General features: G+C 47.3%; 2 protein-coding genes across 3 annotated transcripts in view; one reads left to right on the forward strand and one right to left on the reverse strand.

Annotated features, from left to right (window-relative positions):
- The window catches only part of USP8 (ubiquitin specific peptidase 8), a 38,175-nt gene extending 33,509 nt beyond the window's left edge, over positions 1-4,666 (reverse strand). Inside the window, exon 1 of the mRNA XM_024193892.3 lies at positions 4,632-4,666. The gene's annotated coding sequence lies outside the window, so the exon portion shown is untranslated. The remainder of the gene's footprint in view (positions 1-4,631) is intronic.
- A 15,661-nt stretch (positions 4,667-20,327) lies between these two features.
- The window catches only part of GABPB1 (GA binding protein transcription factor subunit beta 1), a 41,384-nt gene continuing 40,578 nt past the window's right edge, over positions 20,328-21,133 (forward strand). The window contains exon 1 of one of the 2 annotated variants that reach the window (XM_024193890.1): positions 20,328-20,394. In XM_024193890.1, the coding sequence (XP_024049658.1) occupies positions 20,392-20,394 (3 nt within the window). In that variant the 5' untranslated portion in view covers positions 20,328-20,391. Of the gene's footprint in view, positions 20,395-20,526; positions 20,634-21,133 lie in introns of those variants that run through there. The other variant, XM_024193891.1, reaches the window with a different exon arrangement.

Consider the following 21,133-nt stretch of genomic DNA (forward strand, 5'->3'; position numbering starts at 1 on the left):
GACTTATCAACATCCTTCTAAAATTGTGGGCACCAGAACTGGACTCCAGCAGTGGTCGCACCAGTGCCAAATACAGATGTAAAATAACTTCTCTACTCCTACTCGAGATTCCCGTTTATGCATCCCAGGATTGCATTAGCACCTTTTTTGGCCACAGCATCACACTGTGAACTCGTGTTCAGCTGATTATCCACCTTAACTCCCAAATCTTTTTCAGAATCACTGCTTTCTGGGATAGTCCACCATCCTGTAAGTATGGCCTACATTCTTTGTTCCTAGATGTATACATTTACATTTAGCCATGTTAAAATACATATTGTTTGCTTGCACCCAGTTTACCAAGCAATCCAAATTGCTCTGAATCAATCACCTGTCCTCTTCATTATTTACCACAGTCCCCAATTTGTGTCATTTGAATACTTTATTAGTGATGATTTTATGTTTTCTTCCAGAGTATTGATTAAAATGTTAAATCCCTGCAGGACCTCCCTGGAAACACACCCCACACAATGACGATTCCCTGTTTACAGTTACCTTGAGACCTATCAATTAGTCAGTTTTTAATTCATTTAATGTGTGCTATGTTAATTTTATATTCTAGATTTTTATTTAAGATGTCATGCAGTACCAAGTCAAACATCTTATAGAAGTCTAAGAATATTACATCAACAGTACTACCACTCTAAAGTTTTGCAGGCATAGTTATGTCTGTAAGGGGTGTGACTTTTATTTGTCAAAAGAGATATGATAAAAGTATAAGTGACAGCAGTATAAGCACTCTAATACCAATAATCTGCATCTACACTAGAAGGCTTTTACTGATTTAACTACGCTGATATAGTTAAACCAGCAAAACCCTCTGAATGTAGACTAGACTTAAATCAGTAAAGTGTCTTCCTGAGTCTGCAGACAGTATAAAACAATAGATCTAAGAGCTGTAAACTACTCTACTCATCGTAAGTGTTAATACTGAAGAAAAACAAGTGTCCATTTTAACTATTTAATTGCTTGTCATCTTAACAAGATAACCAATTAGTGTTTGTTTATCCTAAGCCCCTTCCAATGTCATCCCAAGTGCCAAGAGCCTACTTAGGCCCCAATCCTGCAAAGATTTACACATGTGCCTATTGTTACTACGATGAGTAGTTCCAATGATTTCAAAGGGATTATTCCCAGTAGTAAAGTTAAACATGTGAACGTCTCTTTTAGGATTGGGCCTCTACTTGCTAAAACTTCCCTCTTTCAACTTTGACAATGCAGTTCTGTGTTGTTGTTACTGCAGCATATTGAAAATTTAGGGGCAGAGTAAAACTGAATTTAAAATAATAATATATATAGGAGCTGTATTGATCTTATTTTAATATTTAATGCAAGTAACACTCTTTTTTTTAAACATTTACCTGAGCTGCTGTCAAATTTCCATATTACTGCATCTGAATACTACAAAAACTAGGGGGCTAGTTAACAAAGAAATGCATGGGACTTTTTTGTAAACAAACATTTTCATAGAATACTGTTTTCACTTCATTTTGTAAATAGCATTTAATCTGTTATGACCAGGAAACTAAATTTTGATTTAACCACTCCACTAAAACTAAACGGTCACATTCTATCCTTGGCTCTAATGGTAAAGGCCAAGCATGGCTGAGACACCCTCTAGAAACTCTACAAAGTTCACCTCACTGATGTTCCCCAGAAGTTCCTTTCAATGAGACAGGAAGTGATGCTCAACATCCAAGGAGGACCTTGGTCTCCATTTGGCAGATGTCAGAACATCTGCTAGACTGACTAGCTCCTCCAAGATTCCCCTATTGTAGCACAACACCCCCAGAAGCTCTGCTGTCTTGGCCATTTCTGCTGTACTAGTGCCAATTCGCCTAGTGGTGGGCAGTGCAGTTCAAAAGCAATTTGCTAATAAAAGCATTTTTACTTGATTTTTCAAACAGATGTTAGCATTTAATATCTGTCTAAAAATGTAAGTGAAATCTCCCACCAGGTTGGGAGGAGAGCATGCTGGGCAGAATGGCTGTTAGATCCCAACATAGCAGAGACCTGAGTACATGGAGTCGCTCTGCTCTTATGAAGGTGGGTGCATGCGCCTTTTCTCTTCTGCCTCTTTACTCTCTTGCTCCCCTTCACAAACCAAAGGACTTAGAATCATTTGTCTCGGTTTTTCACACATCCACAAAGTAGACACTTTTTTTCTTTTTAAAGAAAGGAACGTGAGATTGCAAAACCACAAAGAAAAGCAGGACAACTCAGGAGCCAGTGCAATATTTGAATCCACTTTTATTTATTTATTTATTTATTTTATTTCTTTAGGTTGATTGTGAATTTTTAGAACTTTCAGTAAAAATGGCTCTCAACAAGTCATTTTATTTTATTTACTTATTAATTTGGAGATGGAGCATTACATTGTACTCCAATTCCACACCTGAGGATTGTTAATCTAGATCTTGATCCCAAGAGGTACTGAGATCCAAGGAATGGATGTCAATGGGTGATACAGGTACTTAATACATCCCAAGATCAGGCCCTTCACCTCGAAACCTCAGGAAAATTTGCTTGGGTATTACTAATGGAAATATTTAAAGCATAACTGGGCAAGGTTCACCTCACTGAAGTTCCCCAAAAGTTCCTTTCAATGAGACATGAAGTGATGCTCAACATCCAAGGAGGACCTTGGTCTCCATTTGGCAGATGTCAGAACATCTGCTAGACTGACTAGCTCCTCCAAGATTCCCCTAGTATAGCACAACACCCGCAGAAGCTATGCTGCACTGACAGAGTTAGGAGGATAGGGTCTGTACTCACCGCCGAGGGGACTCACTGCCTCAGGCTGCTGACCCGGGGCAGGCCCATGTCCGAACAGTACCGCTGAGGAGACTCTACGTGGCCATAGTTGCTGAGGCGGAACTCAAGTGGACTCCTCCCACCCCAACCCCAAGCTCTAGACTAAATAACCTACGTGTAAAAGATCTTTTACATAGCTAATTAACATGATTGTATTTACAGAGGATATGAGTAAGCAGTGACTAGAATAACCAGTGGAAATAATGGAATATGCTGCTTGCAACATGACTCCCTCTGTGCTGTCTTTTTGCCCTAGATTGACATGCCAAGTATTGCACACCATGTTCTGGTAGGTAGTGAAGAATTAATCTTTTTATAAATATTTAATGTTCAAGAATTCAATAAGTGGGAGACAGGTTTCTCCCAATTTTAAAAGAAGTTTACTGCCTACATTCTGCATGCAAATATTTGATCTTGTTTCGTTAGAATTAGATTTGTGAATCTACTCCTAAAATTTTCAAGATTAACGTTTTACAGTTTTAGGGACAGTCATGCAATCTGAGACACACAGACTGATTCCAATGGAACTCCACATGGGTATATGGTCCTTCAGTGCAGAGTCCCACTGATCCGCATGAAAAGATTTCAGATTGCAGGATCAGGGCTCATGTCTATCAACTGTTCAAAAGCACTCTAGCACTTTTGAGGAAGCCCTTTACTTGACTGCTAGATGAATATATGTTGTCAGGTAGTTTAGGTCAGAAAATTAGATTTGTGTACACAACAATAGTTTACAAAACCAAACTACTAAAAAAGTTAGTGACTTTAAAAAAAAAAAAAAAAAAAAAAAAAAAAGAAAGGAAATAAATAAAAAAAAAATAAAAAAAAAAAGGAGGGGGGAGTTCAGTGCAAAGTAATTCAATCCAAACAATTTACTGTAAAGATAAGAGAACCAGAAAGTGAAACTGGCTAACTTGTATATTTATCCAAATTGCGTGAGGTGCCATAAATAAATAAATAAATAAAATCTAACTTTCTACTACTTATTGTAAGCTGTTTTGGTTTTAATCACTAAAGTGGTAATACAAGGCTACTTTAATTTTTGTTTTTTAACCAGACAGTTTCCTTTTGATATAGCTGTGGGTACCCAAACCCTTCAAAATAGACACCACACCATGGCAGCTCCCAAAACTATGAATCTGCATACTTCACCCAGCATTAAACATTCATAATGCTTGTTAAACTATCAAAATAAAATCATAACCTGTTTCCACAGTACTCTTCACCTGAAGCTCTTACAGTGCTTTACAAATATTAAGCCTCCTGATCAGGTACCTAGCGCCATTTCCATTTTACCTACTGGTAAACTGAGGCTGAAGAGGATTAAGTGACAAGGTCACACAAGCAAGTTACTGGCTGTCAGGACCAGGCCTGGATACCAGTCCCCTGCGCTAACCAATACCCCCAGCACCCTCTCCTGTCCTGAAGGGCCGCCAGCCATTCTCTCCTCCTGGTCCCCGACCAGCCCCGCTGTCCCCCATGCGCCCACACTGAGCCCCTGTCCCTCACCAGCCCGCACGACTGTCCTGCACAGCCCGGCCTGGGCAGCCCCCGACCTCGGATCGCCTCAGGCGTCGGGGTACGCGATGGGCTGCCCCCGAGCCAGGACCTGCCTCCGGCTGCTGAGAAGGGAGCCCTCACAGCCGAGCCCGCACCGTGGCCCGAGCGGCTCTACGGCCGGAGGAAGAGGCCGTCTCCCATCCGGGCCTCTCACTGGCTTTCTGCCCTCGAGCCCGGCCGCCAGGCCCAGGCAGGCGGGCGGCCGGATCCATACTCACCGCCGAGGAGACTCGCTGCCTCAAGCTGCCGGCCCGGGGCAGGCCCATGTCCGAGCACTACCGCTGAGGAGACTCTACGCGGCCATAACTGCTGAGGCGGAACTCGAGTGGGCTCCTCCCACTCCCCCCTGCGAGGGCCGGCGCTCTCGGGCAGCCTAGCCGGGGCACGTCCCCCTGGGGCGGGGAGACACTCCCGGGCTAAGCTAGGGGCAGGTGAACCAGCCGGGTACCGGCGTCAGGACCCTGGGCTGCGACCCTAGGCCGTGTGGGAAGGAGCGTGCGCTGATCTGGAGAGAGCAGGAGTCAGGAGGCCTGGGCTCTGCGCCAGGCTGTGGGAAGACGTGTGGCGGAGCGAGTGAGGCTGTCAGAGCTAGTCTAGCCCAATGATCCGGGCCTTGTAGCAGGCTATAGGAAGGCGCCTGGTCATAACTGAGCACTAGGACTCAGGATTCCAGACTCAGGGGGTGGTGTATGTTTACACTACACACTAAGTTGTCCATGGCTCAGATTTGAGCACAAAGCCCCTTTCCGTCCGCACACAGTCCAACTTGGCTTAGGAAGCACTAAGGACCCTGCTAGAGGAGTGGATCAGAGCCCGAGTCCAACTGTGACTCAAGTCCGAACATTGTCATTTTTCAGTGTGGACACAGCTCAAGCCACAGACTTGAGTCAGGAGGTCTGTGTAGGGCAATATGGACGTGTTAGCACAGCTGTGAGACCCACGTCTAGCAATTGTAAACCATTTGCAATGCACTGTGGACACACAAGTATTGGCTTATAAACACCAAGTCCACAAGCCCAAGTCACGCAGACCTGGGCATAATATGCAGTGTAGCCATATTGAGGGAGTTCGGTCAGAGTTCGGCACTAGGAGTCAAGATACTTTGACTGTATTGCCAACTTGGACTTCTGAATTACAGTAAAGAGAACATCACTCCTTGTGTGACCTTTTATATATGCAGCAATTTTGTTTCATGCCTACTGCCCTAGCATAGCTGCCTGAGCCCGCTCATGCTTGTGGAAAATCAGTAGACCACCTCAAGACAAGTCAGATACCACGAATTGGATTCTTTGGGCTAGCTTTTCACCCATGAGGATACATTTAGTGCAACTGAGAAGGTGTAGGGGCAAAGGTCTTTTTATGCCTTATGCCACCTTTATACTCCCTCCCTAATTTGGTTAGCAACGCAGGATTGCCAGAGCACTCTGGTCATGCTCTCTTTGTCCTAGGTACTCCTGTCAAACTACAGGTGAAAGGAGGGTTGCCATAGAACCACTATGCCAGTTCTGCACCATTCAGGGGTTCCCCTTCAAAGGGGGAATCCCCAGGTAGCTATTTCACCTGGTTTTCCAGCTGCTTATGTTCCCAAAGCAAAATAGCTAAAAGATAGTGCTCTAAAATGTACCATTTTTTTCTGGGACATCCAGCATTTCAGCTGAATAGAATTGGGCCACCTGTTCCGCAGTGACAAATCAGGCAATTGTGATTGGGGTAGGGGTGGGGTTCTCTCCTTACCTCCACACTCACAACACCCTTTACCATAGGGGAAGACGCACTGATCTTAGAGCCAGGATACCATGAATTCAATTCTCACCGCCACTGACTGCTGTTTATACTTCTGTGCACTTTGTAGCACTTATTACTTTGCAAGGCCTCATGCCTACCAAAGAAGGAAGTTAAGTGTCTGTAGATATATTGGCTTCATTGTGTATATGACTATTAAAACATTGAAATGATTCTCCGCTCTTTCCAAGTGTGGGGGGCTCAGCCTGGCCCCAGTGCAAGTTTACAGCTGCTCCCCTGCAGCTCTACTTACGCACTGGCAGAAAGTTCCCCAGGGACCTTATATCTGTGGAGGAAAGGCATAAGATAAATCAACTGTCCCAAGTTCCCATCCCGCCTCCCATGCCTGGGTGGGCATGCAGCTGTCACAGGAGGTAGTAGAGGCCTGAGATGCCTCTGCCAGCTTTCTGCTCATAGAGAGTTCCCCTACACAGAAGCAATTCTTCACTGGTCATCTGTGGAAAATTCAGTTGTATCCCACTGAAAACCTATGAAAGAGAAGGTTACTCACCCTGTGTCGGTGTGTCCTGGCGCCATCCATTGGAGATCTTCGGTAGCAGTGCCCGGTCGGGATGCACATGCGCAGTTGGTGTCTCGCGGCGTCATTCGAGTCTGCTTGGCGTGCATGCGTTCTGACCCCCCACAGTTCCATCTCCACCATAGAGTCCTTTAAGTCAAACTCCAAAGTAGCGGGGAGGAGGGTGCAGGGCCTCCCAGAGGGGGGGGCAAGGAGGGCAATTTGCTCCAGGCCCCACAGGAGCCCCCACGAGAATATAGTATTCTATGGTACTGCAACTTTTTTTTAATGGAAGGGGCCCCCAAAATTGCTTTGCCCCAGGTCCCCTGAATCCTCTGGGCGGCCCTGGAAGGGTGGCTAGTGGAGCATCCACAGGGACACATATCTCGAAGAACCTCAGTTACTGCACAGGCTGAGTAAACTTCTCTTCTTCAAGTGGTGTCCCTGTGGGTGCGCCACTTCAGGTGAATGTAGAGTAGTACCTGCTATGGTTGGGGAGACTTTGGAGTTGTGGGTTTGGCAGTGGCAGACAGTACTGTATGACCTACTATAGTGTCCACTCTGGCGCCTTGTATGATGGAGTACTGTTTGCCAAACGTATGGTCTGATGACCATGTAGCCGCTTTGCATGTGTCAATAACGGGTACGTTTTGTAGGAACACTACCGATGTTGACATAGCTCGAGTGGAATGAGTTCTGACCCTTAAAGCAGTCGGTACTGCTGGCAAGGACCTCACTGGGAACCGTTTCTTTTTGCCCGGTTCCCTGTGCGGGGAGGTTGAGGATCTCTTCCTCTTCTCATGAGAGGGTGGAGCCCTGCTCTTGGTCAGTTCTGGCCTGGTCGGAGAGCACCTAGGAGAGGGTTTTGTTCTACCCGTCTCCAAATCAGGTTGGAGGGATTTCTCCATAAGAATCATCTTTAAACGCAGGTCTCGGTCGCGGTGAGCTCTGGCTTTTAGATTATTGCAGTGGACACACTTAGTTGGGATGTGCATCTCACCGAGGCATTTGACACACTGGGAATGTCTGAGCGTGGTGTGGGGTCCTTGCAAGAGTCGCGTTTTTTAAAACCAGGAGACCCCAGCATCTTTAATGTGACCCACTCAAGAAGGTTTAAGAACGAGACCTTAGTGGGGTTTACTCCCAAAGAGGGAAAATGGGTTAAGAAAAAACTAGTTTTTTGTTTTTGTTTTTAAACGAACTATATGCAACTATTTAAAGGTTTATAGGGGAGTTTTTATCTAACTAAAACTAATTTTCTCTCAAAGTAGGGGAAGAGGTTCAGCACTGCCCCGAGTTCAGTCTTCAGCTGAGGACGGTTGAGAAGGAACTGAGGGGGTCGGAATGCGCGTGCGCCAAACAGACTCCTATGACTCCGCGAGATACCAACTGTGCATGCGCATCCCGACCAGGCACTGCTACTGAAGATCTCCGATCAATGGCGCAGGGATGCACCGACACCTGAAGTGGAACACCACAGGGACACCACTCGAAGAAGAACTCTCCTTTCCAATAATAGAAAACTTTCATTTCTATGCCTGATGGGTCCTAAGTACTGAACCTTACATTTGTCACTGGTACAAGACTGAATATTGCCTGCCTTGGACCAGTGTGATTGGTGGGGATGAGTTAGGGGGGAACTTCCACATTTGGGGAGAAAGAAGGAAATACTGCTTTGACTGGTTATTTAAAGAAAAAAGCCAGTTTGACCATAGGCGCTGACTTCCCCTCTTTCCCGTGGGTGCTTGATCCCCTCTGCCCCCAGCCCCACCCCCACTCCACCCCTTCCATGAGGCCCCGCCTCTTCCCACTCCTGCCCCACTCCCATTCCATTTTGGGTATTGGAGCAGCTGTGCTTCCAAAATAATATTAATTTTGAAACATTAAATACCATAATGAAACTGCTGGCTCATTACCTCTGGCTCCATAATCCCTCCTGTACAGAAAAGGCAAGTAACAATTTCAGGTCAGAAGGAATCGGGAGAGAGCCAAAGGCTGCACAGGAGGAAAGCAGTGGGCTGGAGGTAACAGCTTGGGAGCTAGGGCTAAATTTTGAGAGCCAGGCAGAGAAGCAAGCCAAGCAGATACCTGGGAGTGGCTTGCAATAGGATCATGTGGCTAGACCTGAACAAGGCCATGGGTTATGAACAAAAGCGGGAGAAGGGTAGGCCGAGGGAGAAGGGTAGGCTGGAGGAAGTACCCCTAGCACTACGCCCACGTAGTCCTAACTTCATACCTCTATCCTGGACTGCATTTAGGGCCTGATCTGGAAACTGTTGTTTTAATCTTTTTGTTGTAATCATTAAAGTAATTGTGCTGAACGTATTTGCACCTTTTTGAGTCTAGCAGCCCTAGTGAAATTGTGTGTTACTCAAAATGTGCAGTTCTTTAAAGGAACCTACTAAGGGCTAGAGCCTGGAGAGCCTAATGCTTAGAGTGCCTATAGTGTTTACCTTCAGCCTCTTGGTATACACAGCATGCTACCAAACATCAAAGGGAACTGGTGTTCCCTAATATTTGCAGTGAGTGACACCCTGTGCAGTGAGGTCAGTTGCTGTAGTATTCTTGCTGCTTCCATCTATCGCCTTCCTTTACACTTGCTTCTTGAGCCTGCTTCACTGCTAATTGAGGGCTAGTATGCATTATGGGTGACGGTCACCAATGTCAGAGGAATAGCATAAGGCTGCACACCACATAAATCCCACTTAAGCCCTGTTTTGATAGTTTAAGTAGGGCATAGGCTTTGTGTACCCCAGTTGAATGCAGAGGCTATGATTTCAGGTTGCCCTAATGTGTGTTGTGCCAAGGGTGTTGGTGGAGGGGATTCTTTACTCTCTCTCTCTGTCTTTCCTTACTGCAAGGTGGAGAAAGGGCAGGGCATAATCTATCCCCAAATAGAGATAACAGAACAGGATTAGAAGCAGGACTTTTTCAAACTGAGGTCATCCATTACAAAGTTTTATGGGAACCACAAACATCATTACTTATGGTGCTGAATTAAATTAATATTCCTGTGTTATGACAGCAACAATATAATAAAATGCAGCTATTTAACATTCCTCATCCAAGGATCACAAAGCACATTAAAAACACAAATTAAGCTTTATAGTATCTCTGGAAATAATATGCTAATTTTACAAATAAATAAACTTATTAAAGAGGGTAAGAGAGCCCATTTACACAGAAAATGTTACCATATAGAGGGATTGTGAATTGTGATATAAAATAGTTTGGTCTTGCTTGCACGGACATGACCAAACGAAGTTATGGACTTATGTTACAACCTGTCTAGATAATTAATTTTACCATGTGGGGTGATCTGTTAAAACATGGTAATATCCTGACTGTGTTATAACATGCTTTGGTGTTGTCTGTATAGCAGTGACAAATTGTGTTATAAGAATGTTACTGTATTGCAGCCCTGAAAATATAACATTAAAAAAAAATAACCGAGTAGAGAGCATAGAAAGTTAGAGAACAAAGAGTGCTTTTTACTAGAATATATTCTAGTTAATTTATTAATAGAATGATCTTCATGGAAAAAAAGAACCGCCATAGACTAGCAAGATTCAGCCTGCTGAATTGTGCGGAAACTTGCTATACTCAACCTTTTCTCAGTTTTGTATTTATTTCTATTTGTATCTTTTATTTTAGATTTAGGTCTGAATTATTACATGGGCATGGAGAGGAAAGAGTCTTAACATTCACCCACAATTTCTTCATGTCCATATTTCGACTGAGGCAGGCAAAGATGTCCAGTTTATGCACTAAAAGCCTCTTCCCTTTCTGTAGCAACTTCTTTGTTGGCCAGATCATTTGAAATTTAGTATTTATAAAGAGCCAAAATGTACTAGATGTTTTACAGACAAACATTTTCCTCTCAGCTAGAACAATGTGTATTCTGAATAACAGCTGTTCTATTTTGAAAAAATAATACTGACTTGGCAGTCAGGCTTAGGTTATGTCTTTATCCCTGACCAAGGTTAGTGTGTAAATAGCATCGTCCTAGGTGTAGTCCCAGAGAAACCTTCTGATACATAATTCTTCCTCTTGGTCCAGGGAGTATGTATTTGGAGTGGGGAGTGATTGTAACTTACTACACCCCTTGAAAAGATGAAGCTTACTTCCCCCATTCATGCATGGCCAGTCACTATATGGTGGCGGATGGGCCAAAGCTCCACCTCCTCTCCATCTCGCCTCATTCATTTGCTCACAGGAGAAGTATCCTGGGATCAGGGGCTTTGCTCCACACCAGACCCAAGCTAGTGATAGATCATACTTGGGTGGGGTAAGAGGCTTGTTCCCATTTACTCCCCTGCTCAGTTGAATAAAATGGGGATGTAATCAAATCCTCAAAGCTTTGCATAATTTCAGTAGGGAATATATTACATACACCTCTACCCCGATATAGCTTCTGGAAGCGGGGGCCAGTACGTCCCTCAGCCCGCGCCGCTTCCAGCAGCCCCATTGGCCTGGAGCAGCGAACCGCGGCCAGTGGGAGCCGCGATCGGCCGAACCTGCGGACGCGGCAGGTAAACAAACCGGCCCGGCCTGCCAGGGGCTTTCCCTACACAAGCGGCGTCCCAAGTTTGGGAAACACTGGTATAAACCTCTATCGTAGCCCCCATTAGTTGTCTCCTTTCCAAGCTGAACAGACTCAATCTTTTCAGTCTCTCTTTGTATGGAAGCCGTTCTATACCTGTGATCATCTTTGTTGCCCTTCTCTGAACCTTTCCCCATTCCACTATATCTTTTTTGAGACAGGGCAACCAGAACTGGCCATAGTATTCAAGGTGTGGGCACACCATGGATTTATATGGTGGCATTAGGATATTTTCTGTATTATTTTCTATCCCCTTCCTAATAGTTCCTATCATTCTTTTTGACTGCTGCTGCACTTGAATGGAAGTTTTCAAAGAACTATCCACAGTGACTCTTTCTTGGGTAGTAACAGCTAATTTAGAACCCATCATTGCATATGTATAGTTGGGATTATTTTTTCCAACGTGCATTACTTTACACTTACCAATGTTGAATTTCATCTGCCATTTTGTTGTCCAGTCACCTAGTTTTGTGAGATCCCTCTGTATCTCCTCACAGTCTGCTTTGGACTTAACTGTCTTGAATAATTTTGTATCATCTGCAAACTTTGCCACTTTATTATTCATCCCCTTTTCCAGATGATTTATGAATATGTTGCACAGCACAGGTTCCAGAACAGATCCATGGGTGATCCTGCTGTTCACCTCTCTTCATTGTTAAAACTGCCCATTTAGCCCTACCCTTTGTTTCCTATCTTTTAACCAGTTACTCATCCATGAAAGAACCTGCCCTCTTATCCCATGGCTACTTAGGGCATGGCTACACTTGCAGATGTAGAGCGCTGTGAATTAAAGCAGCCCTTGGAGACCGCAGCAGGGAAAGCGCTGCCGTGTGTTCACACTGTCAGCTGCAAGCACACTGCCGTGGCCACATCTGTGGCACTTGCAACAGCATTGGGAGCAGTGCATTATGGGCAGCTATCCCACAGAGCACCTCTTCCCATTCTGGCGCTGTGACTTGTGGGAAGGAGGCGCGGGGGCGGGGCATTCTGGGTCCTGTCCCAATGCCCCGTGATGCATCGCTTCGAATCCCAGCAATCCCTGTGCTTCCGTCCACATTTGGTGCCATCTTTCAACGTTTTTTGTACTGCGCGCTCTCTCTTCCCTTTCAGTCTGCGGGAATGGATTCCGAACTGCTGAGGAATATGCGGATGCGTCTCGCCAGCATGTCACGAATTGCAGTCGAGCTACTCCTTAAACTACAAACTGACAGTGAGGAGGCCAACGATGATGTTGACTCGCATAACGCTTACGACACAAGATTGCTCGTGGCATTCACGGGCATGCTCACCACCGTGGAACGCCGCTTTTGGGCTCGGGAAACAAGCACTGAGTGGTGGGATCACATCGCCATGCAAGTCTGGGGTGACGAGCAGTGGCTGCAGAACTTTCAGATGAGAAAAGACACTTTCATGGGACCGTGTGCTGAGCTTGCCCCCACCCTGCGGCACAAGGACACGAGATTGAGAGCTGCCCTGCCGGTGGAGAAGCGGGTGGCTATTGCAATCTGGAAGCTGGCAACTCCAGACAGCTACCGATCGGTCGCTAACCAGTTTGGAGTGGGAAAGTCGACCATTGTAATCGTGTTGATGCAAGTTTGCAGGGCCATTAATCGCATCCAGCTCAGAAGAACCGTGACTTTGGGTAACGTGCATGACATTGTGGCTGGTTTTGCACAAATGGGTTTCCCTAACTGCAGAGGGGCGATAGATGGGACGCATATTCCAATTCTGGCACCAGACCACCTAGCCTCCGAGTACATAAATCGGAAGGGGTATTTCTCTATGGTTCTCTAGGCGCTCGTGGATCACCGTGGGCATTTCATTGACATTAACGCAGGCTGGTCCAGAAAGGTGCATGAATCTTTCGGAACACAGGCCTGTTCAGGAAGCTGCAAGCCGGGACTTTTTTCCCAGACCAAAAGATCACCATAGGGGAAGTCGAAATGCCCATTGTGATCATTGGAAACCCCGCTTACCCTTTAATGCCATGGCTCATGAAACCCTTGACAGCAGCAAGGAGCGGTTCAACAACAGGCTGAGTTGGTGCAGAATGACTGTGGAGTGTGCTTTTGGCTGTTTAAAGGGCTGCTGGCGCTGTCTGTATGGGAAGCTGGACCTGGCCGATGACAACATTCCCACGGTTATACCCACGTGCTGTACCCTCCAGAACATTTGTGAAGGGAAGGGTGAAAGATTCACTCAGGCATGGACCTTGGAGGTTCAACACGTGGAGGCTGAATTTGAACAGCCAGAGAGCAAGGCTATTAGAGGGGTCCAGTGCAGGGCTGCAAGGATTAGGGATGCCTTGAGGGAGCAATTTGATGCTGAAAGCCACCAGTAATGTTTGGTGCCCTGCACGGGAGTGAAGTGCAGTGGTTCCAATGTTAGTAGGAATCTGTGTTTGCTACGTATGATGCACTGACTTGCAGTGCTTGTTGCTTTCCTGGGCTACAGTATCTTTTACTTAATGCAATAATAAAGAATGTTTTCAAAGCCAAAAAATTCATTTATTGAAAATAAAATTAATTTATTGAAAAGAAACACAACTGGTTGGGAAACAGAAAGGGCATGACACATCTGTACTGTTTGGGACAAGGGAAGGGGGTGGGGTGGGGAACAGGACAATCACAGATTTGCGTATGGCCTGTTATCATACTCAGCCTTCCTGTCTGGAGTGCTGTGCAATGAGTGCTGCACTTCAGGCTGGCTAAAACGCTTGGTGATGGGGGTTGAGTGTAGTGGGGAAGGGTCGTAGTTTGCAGGGCTGGGTGGTGAAGCTACAGGTGTTGGAGACAGCTGGTGGCGATAAGAACCCGGATGTTGGGGAAAGTGGGTTGGAGGTGACATGGGGGCACAAGGGAAAGAGTTTGGGGACAAGGGCTACGGGACGGGCGTGGAAGTGCTCCGCCTGCATTGCTATTAGTGCCTGTATCGAGTCTGCTTGGTGCTCCATGATGCTTAGCAGTCGCTCTGTGCTTTGGTGCCGGTGATCAGCATTCTGCTGGCGGGCCCTCCTTTCACTCTCCCGCCACTCCTGTACTTTTTGATTTTCATTAAGGGACTGCTGCATGATTTCATGCAGCATGTCCTCTTTGCTTCTTCGTGGACACTTCCTGATTCTTTGGAGTCTTTCTGCCATTGATAACAAGGAAGGGTGGGATCTCAGGTTGCATCTGTAAAGCCAAAATGCAACACTTAACAGAGGCAGCATTGTTCACACCAGACAGAGCAATGATTCGGCCATACTTAAAGACAAGCACAGTGTACACAATAGCAGAAATTGCCCGTCCCAAAGCGAGTGCACATAACCCACAGGAACCCCAAAATGGTGAGTAAGCACAGGGGCAAGGGGGACTGATTGTTTCATGGCCGTACTGTCCTCTGGGGTTCTGTGCCTTGGGGAGAGCCAACAGCTGCAGGGGCTCCATACTGAACACTGTCTCCACATTTTTCACAGGATGAGTTCATCCTGGAAGATATCTCGCTGCTGAGGGTGACCTGGGAAGCAAGGGAGGGTCTTCTACTACAATGTGGCTTCCGCCCTGGGCCCCTGGCCCATATGCAGCTTGCCTGTGTGCAGCAATGGTCCCCCTCGCCCATCATGGCACAGTGGCGTGGACACGTTAGCCTTTCTGGGACAAGGAGCACAGTAGCTCTGCCAAGGAACCTGTGCAAGCGGATTTCCCAGCTTCTGCATGAGACCTTCGAAGAGATCACTGAGGCTGATTACCATGATGTGAGAGAGCACATCAGTGCCCTATTCTACATCTAGGCATGCATGCAGCCTTAACCGTCCTCACCCCAAGAGCCCGCATCGAACAACTTCCTCCCCAAAATAAAAGCCGCTTACCGGGCACCTCCTCTGGTGTTTGTTCTTCCCCAAGCACCGTCTGCTGCAACTGGCTACCTTCCTCCTGGCTTGAAAACAGCTCCTGGCTGCATGCATCTAGGGATGCCGGGCTGACTCCCTCCTCCTCAGCACCCTGGCTCCTGCTTTCCTCTTCCTGTTGCCTTGTTGAACTGGGCTCTGAAGTGTCCATGGTGGTCTTCTGAGTGGAGATGGGGTTGCCCCCAAGTATTGCGTCCAGCTCTTTGTAGAAACAGCAGTCGCGGGGGCAGCACCGGAGCGGTAGTTTGCCTTGCACGCTTTGCGGAATGCATTCCGCAGATCCTTCACTTTAACCTTGCACTGCACTGCATCCCGGTCATGGCCCCTTTCCATCATGTCCTTTGATATCTGCCCGAAGCTATCGTAATTCCTATGGCTGGAGTGCAGCTGGGACTGGACAGCTTCCTCCCCTCAAACACTGATGAGGTCCCGCACCTCACCATTGCTCCATACTGGGGATCGCCTGGCGCGTGGAGGCACGGCCACCTGGAAAGATTCGCTGAGAGCACTCCATGCCTTGCTGAGCAAATAGGAAGGGGATTTTCAAAATTCCCAGAGAATTTAATGGGCGGGTCTGATGGATGGTCACCTGAGGGCAGGGCAGTAGAGTTCAAAGTGATGACCAGAGTGGCTAGAACAGGCATTGTGGGACACTTCTGGAGGCCGATCAGAGTGCATTAATAGACCAGGGCGTCCACACTGGCGCCGTGGCGCTCCAGCTGTGGCGCAGCAAGCGTTATGCTTCTCGTGGAGGTGGATTACCAGGAGCGCTCCAGCCGTGGAGTCCAGGCACTCTACGTGCCTTGCCAGTGTGAATGTGTCATGAGTTAGGGCACCCGGGGCTGCTTTAATGCGCTCTAACTCGCAAGTGTAGCCAAGCCCTTAGTTTCCTTAAGTGAGGGACTTTGTCCAAGGCTTTCTGAAAATCCATGTACACTATATCTACTGGATCACCCTTAGCCACATGCTTCTTGACTCCCTCAAAGAATTTTATTAGATTGGTGAGGCATGACTTTCCATTACAAAAGCCACGTTGACTCTTCCCCAACAAATCATGTTTATCTTTGTGTCTGATAAATCTTTTCTTTACTATAGTTTCTACCAATTTGCCCAGTACTGAAGTTAGGCTCACTAGCCTGTAATTGCCAGGATCTCCTTTCGAGCCCTTTCTGCTTCTAATGGCCTCCATTGCTCTGCTGTTTAGCCATGGTTGTGTGAAGCGTAGCTGTAGCCCTGTCAGTCCCAGGATATTAGAGGGACAAGGTGGGTGAGGTAATATCTGTTATTGGCAGGAGCACCGCCAGCTTTTCTGCCGCCCTAGGCAGCGGAAGGTCCCGCCCCGAAATGCCACCCCCCACAGAGGCGGCGGAAGGTCCCACCGCTGAAATACCGCCGCGGTCGCCTCCCCCCAAATTGTGATGCCCTAGGCGACCACCTAGGTCACCTAATGGGTTGCGCCGGCCCTGGTTATTGGACCAACTTCAGTTGGTGAGAGAGACAAGTTTTTGAGCTACACATGGCTCTTCATATCTGGGAAAGGAACTCCTAGCAACACAGCAAAATGCAAGGTGGAACAGATCGTTTACCGTAAGTAGTTAGCACATATTGTAAAGGACTATTCAAGGTAGAGTGGCCTGTTAACACCTCTGCAGTCATAGGATAAAAAGAGGGGGTTAGTGGATTACAGATTGCTGTAATAAGCCATAAATCACGAGGCACATTGCGCATACGCTAAGAAGACACCATAAATCCACTACCTCTGTTCAGTCCATGATTTTTGGTCTCTAGCAGAGTAATGATGGTGGCATTCTTTTGGTCCTCCTGTCTTTTTTGATTTGGGGTATACATTTTGTCTGAGCCTCTACTAAGGTGTTTTGAAGTAGTCTCCATGCTACTTGCACACATTTTACCCTTGTGACTGCTCTTTTTAATTTCTGTCTAGTGTCCTCATTCTTGTGTAGTTACCCCTTTTGGTATTGACTCTCCCGCCCTCAAGGATGCTAAATTTAATTACTTCATGGTCATATTTCTGAGCGGTTCAGCTATACTTACCTCTTGGATCAAATCCTGTGTTGCACTTAGAACTAAATCAAGAGTTGCCTCTCCCCTTGTAGGTTCCAGAACTAGCTGCTCCAAGGGTCATTTATATCTGTGCCTCACATCCTGAGGTGACATTTATCCAGTCGATATGAGGATAGTTGAAATTACCCATTATTGCTGGATTTTGTAGCCTCTCTAACCTCTGTTAGCATTTAACAATCACTCTCACCATCCTGGTCAGGCGGTCAGTAATATACTCCTACTGCTATACTCTGATTATTGAAGCATGGAATTTCTATCCATAGAGATTCTATGGTATAGTTTTTGATACATTTAAGATTTTCATCTTATTGACTCTATGCTTTTTTTAGCATATAGTGCCACTCCCCACCAGCATGACCTACTCTGTCATTCCTATATATTTTGTACCATGGTATTACTGTGTCCTATTGAGTATCCTCATTCCACCAAATTTCTGTGATGCTTATTATATTAATATCCTCATTTAATGCCAACCAGTCTAGTTCACCCATCTTACCATTTAGACTTCTAGCATTTGTATATAAGAACTTGTACATTTTGTCAATATTTAATTGCATGCCTTCATGTTTTGTTTAAATGGGACTCTTTAGTGTTTGACTGTCCCTTGCTAGCTCCTATCTGTACTTTACCAATTTCTTTCCTATCCTCTATACTAGGATATAAAGTTCCCTCGTTAATAAATTCAACCCTAAGGGATGTCTCCATCTGAACCGTGTGTTTTTCCGTACCTGTCAGCTTTCCCTCAGCCCTTAGTTTAAAAAATTCAATTAAGGTTGGACCTGTTGTTTCCTCATTCTGCTTGCAAGCATTGCAACCCCCCAAAAGGAAGGGGGTATCTCATGTTGCTTTGTAGTGACCCCTTCTGGCAGATGCCTGGAGCAGCACTGATGAGCTCTAGAAAGACAAGCAACTGGGTCCTCTTTCATCAGAATGAGTGTCAACACAATGGAAGGCCTTTGAATGTGGTGGAGTAAAATGGGATTCATGGGGTTTTAAGATAAGTGTGGAGGACTCCGCAGGCAGGAAATGTGCAAGTCTGACAGTATGGTGTAGTGGTCTGAGCATAATATGCTTAGGCAAGGCCCTTGGGTTTTGTTTGCACATCTGCCAGTAAGGCAACTCCCTTATTTTCTCTGTAATATAGTTCCTCATCTGTAAAATGGGGATACTAAACTGACCTACAGTATTTCACAGAGGCATAGTGAAGTTTAATTCATTAATGTTTCTGAGGCGATTTCAGATCTTTGGATGATGATGATTTGTACTTTTCCCTGAAGTGTCCGAGGCAATTTATAGGACAAAAGAAAGACCACTCTGAAAAATATTATTATAATTCCAATAAAAGGATGATCTTTTAACAAAGGAAATCTAGTTATTATTAATGGCTACAAAAATAACAAAAAATAAAGTGGCAAACACTTTTCACAAAATTATCACTCCATAGCTGACTTCTCAGGCCAGGTCTACACTAGACCTATATTGGTATAACTATCACACTCAGGGGTGTGAAAAATCCATACCTCTAAGCAACATAGTTATACCAACCCAGCCCTACCGCGTAGACAGCACTATATTGATGGGAGAGCTGCTCCCATCAACATAGCTACCTCCTCTCAGGGAGATGGATTAACTATGCTGACAGAAGCTCTCACATCAGCGTAGGAGCATCTTCACTTAAGTGCTACAGAGACACAGCTGCATCAGTGCAGCTGTGCTGATGCAGCATTTCAAGTGTAGACCTGACCTCAGGCCTCATCTTCAAAGGAAACCTGCACAATACCTTCAAAAGATGATCGTGGGAGCTTAAATTCATATTTTTTCTAGCCACTATAAATCCTTAATAAAGACTCTGGATTTATAGTTTATTACAACAACCTGTAACCCATTAATTCCCCCTTTTTTGTTCTGATTTTATAGGTGTTAACAGGAGACTTCACCTTGAATGGTCTCTTATGTGTTAACTATTTATGCTTAATAATCTGTTCCACCTTCTATTTTGCTGTGACAGGCTAAGTACCTTTATTCCAGACCTGAAGAGCTCTGTGTCACTCAAAAGCTTTTCTCTCACCAACAGAAGTTGGTCCAATAAAAGATCACCCACTTCTCTCTCTCAAAAAAAGCAACATAACCCTGTGATTCAGGTATCTTTTCCTGGTAGCTATAGGGGCTAGGAACTGGTGCAATTGTGGTAGCAAGAGTTCAAGACTCAGAGTAGTTGGGGGTCAGGGCTTGAAGGGCAGGAGATTTTGGGAGAAGCAGTTTGAGGACCTGGGGCGGAGGTCCAGCAGTCAGAGGGGAGAGCAGGACTGGCTCATTCTGGAGCGGAGGTCCGTGCAGTAGGTTCACCGCTCAGGCGCTATCTTCACCGCACGTTCAGCGGTGCGTTTTTACAGCCATACAGGGAACTCACTGCAAACCCACGGGCGGACAAGGCCTCGCAGGCTTTGCTTAGACGGACTGAGCCTCGGCAAACCCCTCTGGGGCATAGCGTTAGGGTGACCAGACAGCAAGCGTGGAAAATCAGGACAGGGGGTGGGGGGTAATAGGAGCCTATATAAGAAAAAGACCCCAAAATTGGGACTGTCCCTATAAAATCGGGACATCTGGTAACCCTACATAGCGTCGACAGCTACAGTGAGGTGCACACTACCCGCGCCCGGTGTCCGCAGGCACTCATAGGGGGAGCTCTCCGGCTGTACCGAGGGCTGGCAACGCCGACCCCGCCTTAGCAAGTCTGTGGGCGGCGAATGCCCTCGGCCCGCCAGACTCGCAGGGAGCCCCCTTCGTGGTTGTGCTTTTACAGGGGTTTTGCCCCATTCCTGCCGCTGTCACCGCCTGCCTGGCTGGGGCCAGCTGAACCCACACCACACGCCTCTGCCTCTCCCAGCCAGAGCAGCATCCCCAGGGCCGGCGAGGCGGCTTCCCCTCCCCCCCTGCCGGCGGGAAGCAGCGCAGGCACGGAACATGGCGGGCGCTCAAGTCCCAACTCCCCCCCCTTGCTCCCGATCTCTGCGCATGCGCTGTAGGCTGCACAGAGGCCGTATCCCTCCGCCAAGCCCCCTTTTGTCGGGGATATTTGTGTAATAAGATAATCCCTGCACCCCAATGGTAAGTGCCATGTGTCCCTCAAAGCGCTGCCGCCTCGCCGGCCCGGGGTCCCCCTGTTTCAGCGCAGAGGGGGCGCACTGTGCTGACCTGAGCCGCCTCTCCCCTCCCGCCCGCTGTGTCCCTCCGCCAGGCGCAGCAGCGGGGACTTTTGTGTGGGGCTTTTGGGCGCCGTTGAGAGGCGGCCTTTGGCGCCCGTGGTTGTTGTTGTGGACGGCGGCGACGGCCGGGCAGGCAGCACGGTAAGGCCCCATCGCCGTGCCCCGTCTCTCCCCCACCCCCCCGGGCCGGCCAAGCTTTTCCAGGTCAGTCTGTGCCTTTGTAGGGCCCTGTTACCGGATGTGGAAGTTGATCTCTTCGCTGGTAAAAAATAATTCCACTTCCCCCGGAACCCGGCGCCGCGGCTCCCTCCGCAGCGCCCAGCCCAGCCAGGATTTCCTGTTGGGGAGAGCGGGCGGGCCGGCCGGCCGGCCTTCCGGGGACCCCGCCGCACGGGGGGCGCCCGGAGGGCTGGGCGCGGAGAGGGCTCCGCGAGGTGGCTGGGCGGGGGTGGGTGTACGTCTGAGGGGCGTGGGGGTGGGGAGGCTGCGATGTGTGAAGGGATGGGGACTCTCTGAGCTGGGGTCTGTGTGGCGGGGTGTCTGTTGGATGTGTGTTGTGGGGGTGGGGAGGCTGCAGTGTGTGAAGGGATGAGGGGTTGCTGAGCACCGTGGGGGAGGTAAAAGGTCTGTGGTGAGGTGCG

Source organism: Terrapene carolina, unplaced genomic scaffold (assembly GCF_002925995.2).
Source record: "Terrapene carolina triunguis isolate 2854851 unplaced genomic scaffold, T_m_triunguis-2.0 Scaffold67, whole genome shotgun sequence".
Lineage (NCBI taxonomy): Eukaryota > Metazoa > Chordata > Testudines > Emydidae > Terrapene > Terrapene triunguis.